The 17,138-nt window shown below is 35.3% G+C and overlaps 1 protein-coding gene and 1 pseudogene across 2 annotated transcripts; both read left to right on the forward strand.

The window, feature by feature from the left end:
• Nucleotides 1–4,639: 4,639 nt before the first annotated feature.
• Nucleotides 4,640–5,806, forward strand: LOC147928497 (protein EXORDIUM-like 1 pseudogene; annotated as a pseudogene). Its single transcript, XR_015579376.1, has one exon. The product of XR_015579376.1 is annotated as a protein EXORDIUM-like 1 pseudogene (transcript).
• A 9,611-nt stretch (nt 5,807–15,417) lies between these two features.
• Nucleotides 15,418–17,138, forward strand: LOC147928498 (14-3-3-like protein GF14 phi). Its single transcript, XM_087483640.1, has 4 exons — nt 15,418–16,168; nt 16,257–16,379; nt 16,472–16,588; nt 16,778–17,138. Exons 1-4 carry the CDS (start codon nt 15,671–15,673, stop codon nt 16,850–16,852), a joined length of 813 nt encoding a protein of 270 aa, XP_087339766.1. The 5' UTR covers nt 15,418–15,670; the 3' UTR covers nt 16,853–17,138.

The raw sequence follows: 17,138 nt of genomic DNA on the forward strand, positions 1-17,138 counted from the left end.
AAAAAATAGATCTGTTTGGATATCGTAACCTGTTTTCTTTTATTTTTAAATTTTCCCAACTTTTCTTGCTTTTACTGAAAATATTGGGAGATTTTATATTTGTATTAAAGCTGTTTAAAAAAAACAGAATTTTTTTTCCACTTTCTACACTACTCACGATCATTGTAAGTAGTTAAAAAAATCTTTCTGATTATCTAAGGGTAAAGTGCTTCTCCATCTATATAAACAAAAAAAATTGAGAGTGATCAAAACAACAACTTTTGTAGAAGTTCTTCTTTGAATGTCAACAAGACAACCACTGGAAAATATAATTATGTTGTAAAAATATTTAAAGGGTAAATCTTCTTTTCTTCTCCCTATTTTATATCAAGTTTTTTTGATGATCAAATGTAGAATTCTAATTGTTCATCTGTTAATTTTGTTTATGTACTCAGAAAATCTGAAGATGAAACAACAATGTCATGAAAAAAAAATAGGAAAGAAAGGGAGGGAACAAAAGCAATAATGTGTTTCATATAACATTTATGAAGATACATATGACACTTCAGCAAGAAGAAAAAAAGCTCAGTCATAAATTTTTTATTTGAGTTCATATCAGTTTTTTTTTTTGTAATTCAACGTTGAATGTATGATTTGATCAGTTCATATCAGTTTTTTTTTCTTTTTGTTGAATCTATATTAAATTAAATGCATTGTATTTATGTTTTTCATTTATTTTGTAAATAACAATTTTAATAAAAGATATTAGTACCAAAAGATTTTAATAGATATCAAAGACAATTTTTGCATATTAAAATAATTTCAAAAATATTTTAAATAAACGAATCTGTTATTATTATTAAAACAAGAAATCTTTTATTAGTATCAGTTATTGATAAATGATACAAAATTTTAAAATCATTTATAAAAACTGACACAATAATTTAAAATCATTTGTTATAACTGATTTAATATAACATCAGTTTGAAATAAATCGATGTAAATTATTTGCATCGAAAAATAGTAAATCATTTTTTAAAATGATACAAATTATATTTACATCATTTAAATCTGATACAAATATAAAAAATAAATGATTTAATACAACACTTTTTTTGTGGTGTTTGTTTATGGCCAAGGCTGTTGTGTTTCTAGCAGTGTTCGTTCTATACAATTGATTTTTTCTTGTGATCAAATATGTTATATTGTATGCAGGATGCATATCCTCCTAGTTGTGTCTTCTTCTCTCTCGTACGTTTAATAATATGCACATGTGACACAGAGTGGGTGAATCTGCGAATGTCTTTGCTGAGTTCTTCCCCTAATTTACGAGCTCTCGAACTTGAACAGGTACAAGGCAAATATTTACTCTAAATTCACTGACCTTCGCAAGCAACTTGAGATGATCAAGGAGTTGTCATTGTCTCCAAGGGGTTCACGTACTTGTCAGCTTCTATTTGATTGAAGTTGTGGTCTATTTACCAACATCTCGTTTGGTTGGTGTTTGATTTAATAATATCCAAAATAAGCTGATGTTGTTATGCATCATTTCCAAATTTAGCATCTTTGATTGATTTATTTATTTATTTTTGTTCATGCAAAAATAAATAAAAGAAGAAAAGTTTCCTTGGTTTATCTTTAGCATATATTAATAATATCATCTTATTGATCTTCGGGGACCATTTCTGTAACGATTTTCTCTTTTTTTATTAGATAAGTTTTTGTGGCTGAACTCTTTCGATGTTTATTCTTTTGACAAGGAGAAGGAGAATGTTATTCCCATGTTTTTTTATTGGTTAGAGAAGCTAATTTTTTTTTAATAATATAAGTGAATGGTTAGGTCTCATTAAATGTGTCTATAAAGACATCTATTTTTATTTACAGCATTTATAAAGACATCTTAGAACTGGATACAATTTTTTTTATGTTTACAACAGAAGAATGTGAAAATGTGAATCAATTGGGTGGAAAACTGTTTATATACAAAACATTATGAAAATGTGAAAATAGAATTTTAATATTAAAGTTTATAAATTCCTAAATGTTCGAAAATATGATGACAAGCAATGCAATGTGGTGGTTGCCGTTGTAGTTCCTATTGACAACAAGCCAAAAAGGTCATACACCTCATACTACAAACCCATGTTTTAGAAATAATCAGACGTTAGTCGGGCGATCGAGGTGGGCATAGTGCCTAACGAGAAAATTAGAAATTAAACGGGAATTAATCGGAAACTAGCTATATAGTTATTTTATTAAATTAATAATATAATAATAATATATATTATTAAATATATGTATAATTATATTTATGTTAAAATAAAAACATCAAATAAAATATAAAACTATAATATTGTCTTTAAAATTACAGTAAATACATAAAAACATAATTTTAATTTTTTTTTTATGATTTTCATTACAAGTGTGTACATTAGTTATTGTAAAACATCACAAACTCTTAATTGAAATGTCTAAATAAAAAAAATATATTCATATTTGGCTCTAAAAATAATCGGTATACAGAAAAATAAGCGTAAAGTAATCAGATTAAACAGATTATAATCAAATTAGACAGACAAAATTAGATAATTGATGCTAGATGGAGAGTAGTCATTAATTGAGGCGCAGAAGATGGGGCAAGCGATTTTACAGAGTGTAATCGATGCTAGGCGGAGATTTTTAAAACTATAGTTTACAATGTAAATTATTATTATTTGATTATTTTTGTGTAGATAAACTATGGAAACTATTATTGAAGTATGTAAATTTTCTAGTTTTTATTAGTAATCTATTCATTTGTTTTGAGTTAAATGTAAACGGTTCTATATTAGTTAACTAGTTATGGATGCTAATAATCCAAAATTGTGTGTTTACCAATTAAAATCCAAATATAAATAATAACAACAGAATATATCAAAGAAATAAGAAACAAAATTCTTCATTATATATTTTTCATTTGTCTACAAAAAACATTTTAGGGCTTAAAAAAATATTAAAACTTGAAAATCAACAATTCAATCTTATCATATTAGTTCCCAACAAAATATTGTAAAAATAGCACTATGTTTTAGTATGTTTTAAAATTATATCCTAAACTTTAAACATTAGACTCTACTCCCTAAACACTATACCCTAAATATTAAAAAAAAAGACAACCCCCAAATTAGTTAAAATATTGTAACTTTTTAATTAATGTTTGTATTGTAAAATTATGGAATGTATAATCGTCTACAAAAATTATTTTAATAAAATATTTCTCTTTAAATTATTAAAATTTTGAAAAACTAATACATACAAAACCCGCCCATCACCTACCTAATCCAAGTAATGTTCGCGACCTCTTTCGTGCACTAATTTAACTGCTGCCCTACGCCACATAAATTCTGCAGTTTCTCCAGCTGTATCTAATTTTATACTAGATACCACCCAAAAACCAAACAAAAAAACGTATAAGATATTAGTCATTTTTATCCAAATATTAGTCACCAACCGAACCTTACCAAAGTTTCTTTCTTCCAATAGCTTTCATTTTTGTCTATATAGTTTTATCACTAACTCGTATAGTATATTAGTATTGTCGTTAATCGAGTCTTTTCATGCCAATGTTTTGAAACCCGACCCGGATTGTGAACCGGACTACCTTTCAAATTATCAGATCAGGTTAACCGGGTTCGACCAACAGATCAATTAAGTAAAATATGTTTAATGTATTTATATAAAATAAATATTTTTAAAATATTATAAAAAGAATATCATATTTAACAAAATATGAAGTTAAATAATAATTAAAAAATGATTAAAACTTTTAAATCCAAAAAAAAAACACTAAATTCCTAACATATATACAGGATCATGATCGATTGCTAATACATATTTATATATGCAAACATAAGGATGAATAAGTATAACACAAGAATACCTAACATATTGCATTTGATTACCTAGAGCAAAAGCAGAGTAGCCACGAGAGTTGGAAAAAGATTATATTAGTAGTCTAATATTCAAAATCAATTAAACACACATGGTGATCACCAATAAAGATGAATTTTCAGAATAATAGAGAAAGATTAAAATAGAACAACCAACGGTTTCTTAGGCAAAGTATGAGAGAAGACAAAAAAGTTGAAAATGAAAGGTATATTGTGACTTGTAAGTGGCTAAAATTCAATAAAATCAACTAGATTTTATTGAACCGCTAACTGGCCGGGTCAATCGATTCACCGGATCGCAGGTTAATAGCGGTTTTTTCTGGGTTTTACCGATTTTGTTACTACCGGTTATTAGCACTATATCCGAACCGTTGAAGTCTCCGGGCGTGAAAACATTATTTCATGCTCTAATTTATTAATTAACACCCACTCTCCGCCGCATAAACTCTTCACTTTCTCCAGCTGTCTCCATACCACAAAATAAAACTTCTTACTGTATGATATTATTAGTCCAACCGAACCTTATTGACTTCGCTCCCACGGTTTTCATTTTTTTGTCTTTAATTCTGTTTCCAAAAACACTTAGCTGTTTTCTTACTGTAATCTCCAAACGCGCTCTTTGCCTAACTGTCAACCAAAATCTTGGTTACGTTCCTATCTATCTCCTTTACCCTTTTACCCTTTTCTGCTCTTATAAAAATATAAACTCATCAGTCATCATACAACACAAACACAAACTCATACACATAACACATCACCACTACCTTCTAGCTCAAAACTCGATTAATCTCTTTGTTTTGTTGCTACTATACATTACAGAAATGGCATCTTATGTATTGGGTTGCTTGTTATTGTTGGCTGTTGCCTTCGTGTGTCTAGAAGCGAGGACGGACCAAACGCAAGACTATACTTCGTTTCAGTAGCACAGAGGAGCTCTCCTTACCGGAGATGTTTCAATCAACCTAATCTGGTATGGTAAGTTCAAACCGTCGCAGCGTGCAATCGTCACCGATTTCGTCGCTTCCCTCTCGTCTTCCCGGAGATCTTCCATGGTTCAAAAACCCATCAGTCGCCACATGGTGGAAGACGGTGGAGAAGTATTACCACGTCAGCAAGACCACGAAGACACGTGGACTCACTCTCTCCCTCGGAGAACATATCCTCGACGAAGGATACTCAATGGGAAAATCTTTAACAGAGGGAAACCTCAAAGCCTTGGCAGCTCAAGGAGGCCAAAGCTATGCAGTTAACGTGGTCTTGACCTCAGCTGACGTGGTAGTCCCAAGGCTTTTTGCGTGAACCGATGTGGGTCACACGGGTCTGGCTCCGGGTCAGGCAAGAAAGGTCAAGATTTGCTTACATATGGGTAGGGAACTCAGAGACGCAATGTCCAGGACAATGCGCGTGGCCGCTCCACGCGCCGGTTTACGGACCACAGAGCTCACCACTCGTGGCGCCAAACAACGACGTGGGTCTTGACGGCATGGTGATTAACTTGGCGAGTCTCTTAGCTGGGACCGCAACGAACCCGTTCGGAGATGGGTATTACCAAGGCCCTAAAACGGCACCGCTTGAGGCTGGATCGGCTTGTACTGGAGTCTATGGGAAAGGCTCGTATCCTGGTTACGCTGGAGAGTTGCTTGTGGATGCAACGACTGGTGGGAGTTATAACGCTAAGGGATTGAATGGGAGGAAATATTTGCTTCCGGCTTTGTATGACCTCAAAACATCTGCTTGCTCGACTCTGTTTTGAATAACCTATATTAGTTAGTAGTATACATACATTATAGATGATGCGATTATTTTTTGTTTATATTTTATCTATTCTTTTGGTCATACACTTGATTATTCTTTTTGTAACACGAATTAGTAATGAAATGATTTGCTATTATTATTAACTACGGATTTCATAATTCGTTTTTAGTAGAGAGCTCGATCGATCGCCCATAATCTTGGAGTCTTCGAAAACGAAGATATATATATGAACTGGCAAGTAACCTAATTCACACGTAAGTTAAATATTGTAGTGTTGCAATCTGATTAAATTTATGATCACTTGCATTAAGAATAACATTTTAAAGCATATGTGTGTTCACTTTACCTAAAAAGAAAACTAATTTTGAAAAGTAGTTGCAAATATGATATTTGTTGTCTAATAGGGTAATGCTCACTTAATGGAGGCAAGTAATATTTTGTTCGGAAAGCGTCATCGAAATCAGCTTTAGAACTTCTTTAAATAATAATCGTCAAAGAGAAACAATTGAATACGCAATTCGACATATACATCGTACCATATATGATATATATACCATATGTATTCTGTGTGAATTAATAGAAAACCTAACAGGATGTACTTGTAATGAAACAAATTTAAATTCTAAAACACCTCTTAAACTGAAGCGCAGAGAGTAGTTACTCATATAAATATCCTATTGGATCTGTGTCTATATGTATTTAAGAGTCAAAGGCCTTTTGATTTGTTTAAAAGCTATAAATCTTTCAATAATTGGAAAAAGTAAGATCCTTTAATCAAAATAATTGCAAAAAGTGTACTACAATTGTTTTAAAGACCTAAAGAAAAAAGTCTTGTAGTTAACTCCTTATTGCAGCTAAGTTCACTTCTGTTTAGATGCAACAAGCTCCACAGCTCCGCACAAAGATAATAGCTTTTTTAGATACTATATATCCAACAAAGAATGTGTTTATGTGATTTAGTTCAAAAAAAAGAAAAAAAAAATAGAATGTGTTTATATGTTGTAAATGCAGATTCTAGAACAACTCCCTGAGAGGAACAAGTCGTTGTGCCGAACATAGTGTTGTGCCAATCAGGAAGCTGCATCAGATCAAAAACACCTGAGTTGCTGATGTGGATGTGTGAGCTGACGTAGCAGGACGTGAGTAGATGTGATGATGTGTCGAAGAAGGTTGCTGACTTGGCATTGAAGATAGAAACGAGATTGTACTTGGAGATATGAAGAATATTCTCTACAAAAAATAAGGAAAGGATAAGCTTGAGGAGCAAGCAGTTTCCTTATCCCTTGATACTTGGAGATTCGCCTTCTAGGATTTCTCAAATCGTGTATATATATTCTAGGAGTAGGCCACGAGCCAAGTTGAGCACTCTAGAATATTGATACAGTTGTAAACTTCTAAGACAAAAAAAATAAGGCTTAGAAGGTGTGTTCCCAGTTCTCTGTGACGTTAATCAGGGAGGTGATTAAGTGCGCAGAGAATTGTTTTTCTTTCTTTTAGATCTACACTGGTGAGAGTTTAAATAGAAAAGAGAGAGGGTTGGTTTCTTCTCTTATAGATAAAAATAGAGAGTGTTGGTTTTCTTCTCTTAGATCTACACAGAGTGTTGTGTTATATAGAAAAGAGAAAGTCTTAGATTCATTCTTAGTCGGGATCAATCCTATTGGGTAGAATAGGTTGAGTAAGAGCCGAGACAAAATTGTATCCTTGTAAAAGATAAATTTTGTTAATAAGATTGAATAGAGAAGCGTTGGCTTGGCGCTTTCCAAGTGTGAATCAGTGTGTTGTGGTTCTCTATACCTTAACAATTGGTAGCAGAGCAGACGCCTGATAAAAGAATTGTTTATCTTTTCAATAGGTGAGATCTTGAGACGAGGTATGGAGAATCCACAACAGTTCGTTGATGAGAACAATCCGCTGATGCTTGATGCTGAGCATTATGATGACTGGAAAGCACAAATCAGACGGATGGGCATTATGATGATTGGAAAGCACAAATCAGACAGAGTCGTGATATGAAAGCCTGGTTGTTGTTGAAGATGGATGGTCACTTCCAAAATTTACGAACATCAGAGGGGAAACTGTAATAAAGCCCTATAAGTTGTGGACAACTAAGGAGAAGTTAAAGGGAAAACAGAACGATGATGCGCTATCTACTATTTTCAGCTGCTTGCCGATGGGTCTGTTCGCGATGGTGCAAGAGTGTATGTCAGCAAAAGAAGCTTGGGATATTTTGGAAGCCTTCTCTAAGGAAACCAGAAGGGTGAAGAAGGTATACAAGGATAAGAAGTTTGCCAAGGAATTTCTCAGAAGCTTATCACATGGATATCTTTCTCACAAATCTGATGGTAAATGTGCTTTAAGTTTTGGTGAGCAGAAGGTTCATCCGTGTGTGAAATTAGTTCAGACAGATGAACTGCAGATGAGAAAGAATGATCAGAAGGCTGAGGAATCATTCACTCTGAAGACTGTAGAAACTCAGACGTCTGTTCAAGGTAATGAGGAAGTACTGAGTAAGAAGCAGTTCAGAAGGCTGAAGAGTTACAACGTCAGTATCAATCTTCATCATCCAGATCTGGTGCAGAGAAAGAATCTCAGAGTTCTAATTATCAAGGTTATGGACACTTCCAATCAGATTGTTCTGCACTTGAAAGAAGAAGCGTGCTGAAGTGTTATAACCGTCAAGGGTGTGGTCATACGAAACCTTGTCTCACATGGAGTGATATTGATTCAGCCAAAGAAGATGATGAGAATCAGAAGTCTGTTTTGAAGCCTAAGTTTGATGTGGGTGGCTTATCTGTTGAGAAACAAGTCATCGCTCTGTCTAAGGATCTGATTCTGCAGAAAAAGGAGAATTATGATCGGGTGTCTGAGTTCAACTTGCAGAAGACTAAACAAACGATTGTTGTGAACAACCTGAGAGGGAAACTGCGTCGTTGTTGGTATTGTGGAATGTCTAAGATCTGAACAAAAGACCATGTCATTGTTACTATACAAGTCAGAGCCTCCACAAAGTTGCTTGTTTCAGGTGTCTGGATTGTACTATACCACTCACACATCTGAAGGAGTGTCACAATGATGTTTGAAGATATAGGCGAGTAAACATAAAGAAGTGTGCCATGACCTGTTATGTTGCGCACACTGTTGATGATCGACAGACTATTGTGTTCAAGCACTGGTTTCTTGATAGTGGTTGCTCAAAGCACATGACCGTGAATCAAGGAAGGCTACACAACTTTGAAGAAGGCTTAGTTAACATGGTCACTTTTGAAGATGAAGCTGAAGGTAAAATTAGAGGCAAAAGTGCATCTCGTTGTAAAGATCAGCCCACTTTGGAATTTGTCTACCTTTTCGTTGGTGTAAAAACCAATCTAAATTGCAGCAGTTGGGTGTGTGATGAGGAGTTAGAGGTTACCTTCACTGAGAAAGGATGTCAGGCGGTTGATGAGCGCCATAATATTCAAGTCGAAGGTCAGCACTCGGATATTAGTTATATATGGAAGTCGTACAATCCACAAGCAAAAGAGCTTAATCAGCAGTGTTCTATGATGCCTAGAGACATGATCTCAAAAGGAGTGCTTTAACTAGTTGTTGTTAAGTGTAAACTGCAGCAGTCGGGAAACAATGAGAATCACATCCATCAAGAAGCTGTTGGAAGGATTCAGGGCAGAGTAGTTGTGTCTGCTGTTACTACACAGAGTTGTTCGGAGGCAGATTAATGGCGTGGCAAGTCAGAGCTTTGCAAATGGATTCAAACTGCAACAATGTGATATATCTCAGACGAGCGAAGCTATAGAGGTGGCACCTAGGTCGATAGACGTCGTTGTAGTCATACTCTTGCTAATAAAATCATTGTGCTGAACGAAGTCAATTGTCTGTGGGTCTTCAAGAACAGAAGAGACAAACATGGACAAGTTGTGGAGAACAAGGCATGAGTGGTCATACAAAGCTCTAAGGAGAGTTTGCTAGATGCAACACCTGCACTTCAACACGAGGTAATCAGAAACTGACAGGTATTGTCCGTGTGCATAACTTCATGTTGTATCAGATGGATGTTAACAGGATTGCTAGGAATGGCTTCTTTCAGAAGACTGTTTACTTGGAGCAACTGCAAGGTTTTGAGGTATTCATATACCAATGCGAGTATGCCAAAGGTTTGATCAGTGTATGAGAGTTACAAAGAAGTGAAGATGAAGCCACACCCATGGGAGTTTGAAATGTTCTATCTTAGAAGATGATTCAAGAGATTGTGTCAATGGTAACTGGCACGGTGGGCTGACTAGTCGAAGATGTGTTGTACCAGCAAACCAATCATCTGTTATGTTCTTGCAAGCTGTGAGTGTTTTAGTGACAATTGTAACTTATCACACATGCAAGCTGCTGAAAGGATTTTCAAGTATTTCAAAGGCACATGCAACACAGGGTTGATCTTGACGAAATGAGCTAGCAGAAACTTGAAGATATATCGCTCTCTGAATCACCGTGAAGGATCTCGTGGCTATTGCCTTCTGGGAACAAAGCTGATCTTCTGCTACGCTCAGAAGCTTGTTAAGGTACATTGTTCAATTGTTGAATCTAAGGTTAATGCCTTGGGAACCTGGTTCAGTCACCTGATGAGGATCAAACAATTGAGAACAACGTACGGTACATTCTTAGACCATGCTTCAATTTTTGTGTGATAATTGTTTGTTTGCTAATATTGTTGTAGATCATGTATTAGATACTAAAATTAAATTACAAGACCCTGAATATCAGTTTATTCATAGAGTAGTTGTGGAGAAACTGATAGTAATAGAACATTAGAGCACTGATTTGCAAATTGTTGATTTGTTTACAAAACCATTAGACTTGGATCAACACATGTTTCTGAGAAAATGCATTGGTGTTTGTGAGAACTAATATGTTCGGTGAGTTGTGTTGATCTGATACAGGGACATGCATCAGAGCAGGCCATGAAATTCCTAGAATGTATAAAAGATCAACACTTTGTCTAAGCAAAAGTCAGTGGAAAACAGCTGCCTGTCATGCCAATTCATATTGGGGATCTCGTAAAACTTTTCGTCAAGGAGGAGGTCAAAGAGCTGAGGAGAGGCATTATTATGCATTCCATACTGAAAGAAGTACCAGTTGTTTGTAAGTTTAAAAAAAAAAAGTAATGTGGCTGGTACGTCTGCAACAGAGCCCTGAAGAATAATAACAAGAGATTGCACAAATATCCGCGGTTGAGAAGTCAAGTGATATCGCTGATAGAAATCAGGAGATTCAGCAGATGATCGTTCATACCATTAACTGTGAAGATCATTCATGTCTGTTGGATTTAAGCTCTAAGGTAGTGTATCATGCAAAGTTAAAAAAAAAAATAATAATAATAAATAAAATAAAGGGACTTGATACACTCCTGTTAATGCACTCTCCAAAGGAAATTCCAGTTGCCTACTTCACGTTGATGGTGAACCATGAGAATCAAAGGCTTGCCAGAGCGAAAGACTAGCCACTGATCACAGAGCTGTTTCTTGAAGATTCACAAAAGGTTGTGGTAGTTTCTGGTGAAGTCCATAACAATTAGTTGACACACATCACATCACAGAACATAACTCAAGGTATAAAAAACCTCTTGCTTTAAGAAGTAAAAAATTAATAGAAGAGTGCTATTAATGGTCTATTGCTTTTCTGGTTCCCTCACTTCCTGTGATTAACTATGTTTGGATGTCTGAGGTTGTATATAAAAAGGCTGAAAAGTAAAATGTGTTGTAAAATCAATGTTTTGTAGTTAAATTCATATGATTGATTGCTTAAACACAAGGCTGATTGTAAATATTGTTGATGATAAATGTTTGTATGTTTTCAACAAGTGTGCACTGATGTGTGTGTTAAGTGTTTCAGGTTTAAGCTTATTTGTTTCAGCTCATATGACTGATCATGACTTTCTAAGAGGTAAACTCCAGAGAGCAGCAATGGATCAAGGGTCTGACATCTTGAGTGATGGATTGATCATGGAAGTAGGATCAGAGAGCTGCGTGTTCATCTAATAATGTGGGTTGTGAAAATGCTTTAGAGGATTGATGCTGAGTTATCATGTGTCTAAAGGCGAATCGAATGACTGATATTGGGTCTCAATCGATAAATGAGTATAATGTCGGTTCTATGATGCAAAGGAATAAAGCTACCTCTTCCAGAGGCTGATAAGAGTTCCTAGACAGAAGACTGTGCTCGTAAGGTGTTATGTGACTATCATGTCTGTACAACAAGTGGGTGTTCATTTGATTTCATCTTTGATCCAAGTATTTGACGCAAGGGACTGTTACCGGAAGTTGGACTGTGCTACAAAGCAAGTATCTATGGTCTACCAACTGTTTGGCGTATATATTGTAATCTGTATCGATGGTAAAATGCTCAACAAGTTTCACTATGGGTCACTATCTCCAAAGCAAGGGTCTGTTTTGTCTTCTACAAGTGAATCTAGAGAAGATATCATCTTACGGTAAAAGAAGATTATGCAGAAGTGTGTGGATGCTTCAGTTTCTTGAAGCCTACAGAAGGATGACATGAGACCAGTTCATTCCTGATAATAAGACAGGGGCAACAGATTGTTATGAGATCCTTGGTTCAGGAGTCTACAGGGACAACAGAGATGTGATGCTCTGGTCATCATCATACATGCATGTTTGGACAATGTTGTGTTAACAAATGGACGATTGTGTTTGCTCTTAATGATGCTGCATGCAACTGTTGAGTTTCTCAGGAATGTGTTTGCTTCAGCAAAGGTGTATGAGATTCTTGGACTAATCTGTTAAGTGCCAAGGGGTTTGATCAAGACATTGAATGCTCTTTTCAAAGAGCTATGGATTTGGAGTCTCACATGTACAATCAACTCTCTGTTTGATTGTGGTGGAGTAAATGTCTAGGCTGGTATTAGACATGTGTGACTGATGATAGTTGAGTTAACAAATGATCATATGTTTGAGTTCCCTACAGATGACGAATTGGAGAAGTGATATGTGCTTAGCTCATCTGATTAGGTAAGGGCAACAAGACTCTGTGTAGAATTGTTCAAAGAAACTGGTTTCGATGCAAGAATGAAGGATATCTACAGTGAAGCAAAGATTTGAAAGTGTAGAACATGATACATAAGGTGCTGTTTTTTCCTGCAAAGCTTGTGTATGGTCTCATCCACACTGTGATTCGATCAAAGAGCCACTTGCTGTTCGAATTCTCGACTATCACCATCCTATTGCCCAACATCCAGTTGTGGTTGCAAGGAGAGTCAAAATGCCTATGAACATGAAGCTGTTTCAATAGGCGAAGAGACAGATCATCAAAGTGCTTAAGAATGCGAAACACTGTTAGCAGGTAAGTGATTCCCATAACTCAGTATACTGTTGTGATACATATGTCTGTTTTTGACTTAGTTGATCACTCAAGCTGGGGGAGAATGATTCTGGTTCTGGTTATTGATATAGTTCTAATCACCATCTAGTGATAAGAAGTTCTGTACTTATAATTCTAATCACCATCTAGTGATAAGGAGTTATGTACTTATGGGGGAGAAAAATTGTTTATGGGGGAGACTTAATTGATTAATTGGTTGATCTTAGGTTGTTAATGATGGAGAATATGCCAATTGATTAAGTCTGATTAGAGAGCTATTAAAAACATGGTTTCCGCTGCAGCCTGCTGGGGTTTCTGATTGTTAGGTTCTTAATCATAGTTCTGTTGGAACAAGCTGTTGATTGATTTTGCTAGATAATGACTGTTGTTTTGTCTAGTTGTTGCTTGTTCTGTTTTTGGCTTGTGTTTGTTGGAGTGTCTTTTCAGGTTGAACTAGAGAGATGCTTGAGCATCAAACTCAGTCAAAAAGGGGGAGATTGTAAATGCAGATTCTGGAACAACTCTCTGAGAGAAACAAGTCGTTGTGCCGAACAGAGTGTTGTGCCAATCAGGAAGCTGCATCAGATCACAAACGCCTGAGTTGTTGACGTGGATGTGTGAGCTGATGTGCCAGGACGTGAGTGGATGTGATGATGTGTCTAAGAAGGTTGCTGACTTGGCATTGAAGATAGAGACGAGATTGTACTTGGAGGTATGAAGAATATTCTCTACAAAAAATAAGGAAAGGATAAGCTTGAGGAAAGCAGTTTCCTTATTCCTTGATACTTGGAGATTCGTCTTCTAGGGTTTCTCAAATCGTGTATATATATTCTAGGAGTAGGTAACGAGGCAAGTTGAGCACTCTAGAATATTGATACAGTTGTAAACTTCGAAGCCAAAAAAATAAGGCTTAGAAGGTGTGTTCCTAGTTCTCTGTAACGTTAATCAGGGAGATGATTAAGTGCGCAGAGAATTATTTAGCTTTCTCTTAGATCTACACTGGTGAGAGTTTAGATTAGGAAAAAAGAGAGGGTTGGTTTTCTTCTCTTATAGATAAAAAGAGAGAGGATTGGTTTTCTTCTCTTAGATCTACACAGGATGTTGTGTTAGATAGAAAAGAAAAAGTCTTAAATTCATTCTTAGTCGGGATCAATCATATTAGGTAGAATATGTTAAGTAAGGGCCGAGACAAAATTATATCCTTATAAAAAATAAATTTTGTTAATAAAATTGAATAGAGAAACATTGGCTCGACGCGTTCCAAGTATGAATCAGTATGTTGTGTTTCTCGATACCTTTTAACATATGTGACTTATAAGACTCGAGTCTCCCAAGGCCATTGATAAGTGTAAAATTATCAACGACTGGCCATTTAATAGAATGATATTACGGGACAAAGGCCTAAAATTTATTTGTTAAGATAGAAAAGGTCTAGAGGACTATTTATAGCAAACAACATAACAAATATTCCTGGAAAGATACGAGCAAAATCATATTGGACACAATCTTTACATTTTCGAATGCTTTACCTCAACATCATTCTCTCTAGTCTGACTGATTTTTGTGGTCTTCGTTCATGACATTACTAATTAAGTTGTGAAACATTTTCTGTTTGAAATTAAAATGTTAAATTGTGAAAACCCATTTTTAAAATGATTAACTACATGACAATAGTATTAGAACTAAAATGTAAATGAATTATTTCTAACCATATCTTTGGTTCTAGAAGTACATATATCATATATGGAGGATCATCTCCTATCCTTTCTTCAATTCATGAGACAAAAACATTTTTCAGTAGGCTCAACTACTAAAAAGTTTGATATTCCCTCTGCTTCACAAAAAAATTATTTTGACAAATTTCACACAAATTAAGAAAATTTTGAATTATATATGTTTGATCCTATTTAATAAGTAGTTTATGATTTAAATTCAATGAAATATGCTTTGAATTTAGTATTTAAAAATATTGGAAATATATAATGACACTCTTTGTGAAACAAAATTTTTTTCTCTAAAATGATACTATTTGTGAAACAGAAAAATTATAAACTTTTAATTTTTTTTTTCTAAAATGAAAACAGAGAAATTATAAACTTTTGGAAAACTTGGTTTACTTAGACTCTCTGTTTATTTAAACTTCTATTTTCCAAGAACAAATTTTATTTTTGACATAACCTATATTCTACCATTTTTTCCCTATATTCCCATGTAAAAATAATTTTTTCATAAAACTATATAAAAAAAAACAAATTGCTAAGTCAGAAGAAATTTACAAAAACACCAACATGCACCAAAAGGCCCATTAAGAAAATCTATCATAACAAAGAATTTAACAAAAGTAACCTTTTTCACATTTAAAAAAAGAAAAAGAAAATGAAAACTAACCCAAAAAGTAATCGGAAAAGGCAAAGAGATGTTGAAAATTCCCCGTGTACTTTTTCTCCAAAACACATTTTAATCCAACGGTTCTCCTTCCTTCTCTTTTCGCAATCATCGCTCCCCCACTCACTCAAATTAAAACAAAAAAAAAATATCTCTTTTCACAGCACCAACCAACAACAACAAAAAGAAAAACACAAATCTTTCTCTCTCTCTCTCTCTCTCAGATCTGAATCGTTTCATCATCTCCGATCTCTCTAATGGCGGCACCACCAGCATCATCCTCCTCGGCGAGGGAAGAGTTCGTCTACCTCGCGAAACTCGCCGAACAAGCGGAGCGTTACGAGGAAATGGTAGAATTCATGGAGAAAGTCGCTGAAGCCGTCGACAAAGACGAACTCACCGTCGAGGAACGTAACCTCCTCTCCGTCGCTTACAAAAACGTAATCGGCGCTCGCCGTGCTTCGTGGCGTATCATCTCTTCAATCGAACAAAAGGAAGAGAGCCGCGGTAACGATGACCATGTCGCCACGATCCGTGATTACAGAAGCAAGATTGAATCTGAGTTATCCAAAATCTGTGACGGTATCCTTAAGCTTCTTGATACTAGGCTTGTTCCAGCTTCTGCTAATGGTGATTCTAAGGTCTTTTACCTTAAGATGAAGGGAGATTATCATAGGTATTTGGCTGAGTTTAAGACTGGTCAAGAGAGGAAAGATTCCGCTGAACATACTCTCACCGCTTACAAAGCCGCTCAGGTGCGAGTCTCCGATCTGAAAATTGGAATCTAGAATTTGGTTAGATCTATAGTTTGTGAATCTGTTTGTTATGTTTGTTTGTTTGTAGGATATTGCGAATTCTGAATTGGCTCCAACGCACCCGATTCGTCTTGGTTTGGCTTTGAACTTCTCTGTGTTTTACTATGAGATTCTTAACTCCCCAGACCGTGCTTGTAATCTCGCTAAGCAGGTGATGGAAACGTTTCTGATCTGTTTTGAGGCTTTGAGTCTATTGTGTTTTATGTGTGTGTATTGATTTATTGGGATGTATGTATATAACAGGCGTTTGATGAAGCCATTGCTGAGTTAGATACTCTAGGCGAGGAGTCATACAAGGACAGTACCTTGATCATGCAGCTTCTTCGTGACAACCTTACTCTGTGGACTTCTGACATGCAGGTAACTAAACACATCTTCCATTCGTTGAAACTGTTCATTGTGGTTTGTTTCTGTTATCATTCTGTAGAGATAATCATAGGTTTTGAAATCAGATGGTTCACTTCTGCATTAGGATAATCATAGGTCTGATTGATGTTCCATCCTTGTGTTGATATGAGTCTAATTGTGTTAATTTTGATGATTGATTAGGACGAAGGTGCTGAGGAGATCAAAGAAGCAGCAGCAGCAGCACCAAAGCCTGCTGAAGAACAGAAGGAGACCTAAGTTTGTGACTTGTTTTGTTATTCACTCTATTCTAAAGTTATCTGATAAATTATGTTTCTGCTTGGTGGTTTGTTTTTTTAATCTTCCTATTGCTATCCCGAAGCTTGTAAGGCCGTCTAATTCTTGTCCTTGTTTGCTTTTTTCTTAATCGTGGATGCTACTGGATTTTTATCTGTTTTTTATTTTATTTTATTTTTCTTTCTCTAGATTGATTGCATTTCGGGCTTATGCCTTGTACTGGAACTTCAGTATTCTCCTCTTATTAATGGTTTGCTATTCTTCCGGT

The sequence above is a fragment of the Camelina sativa genome, chromosome 14 (genome assembly GCF_030686135.1).
Source record: "Camelina sativa cultivar CO46 ecotype springtype chromosome 14, ASM3068613v1".
Lineage (NCBI taxonomy): Eukaryota > Viridiplantae > Streptophyta > Magnoliopsida > Brassicales > Brassicaceae > Camelina > Camelina sativa.

What these genes read in the sequence shown, in the direction of transcription:
- LOC147928498 (XM_087483640.1), top strand. Translation starts at nt 15,671, where the DNA reads ATGGCGGCACCACCAGCATCATCCTCCTCGGCGAGGGAAGAGTTCGTC. An exon ending in CTTGTAATCTCGCTAAGCAG is followed by an intron (nt 16,380 to 16,471) that starts GTGATGGAAACG and finishes TGTATATAACAG; the next exon opens with GCGTTTGATGAAGCCATTGC. An exon ending in TGTGGACTTCTGACATGCAG is followed by an intron (nt 16,589 to 16,777) that starts GTAACTAAACAC and finishes ATGATTGATTAG; the next exon opens with GACGAAGGTGCTGAGGAGAT.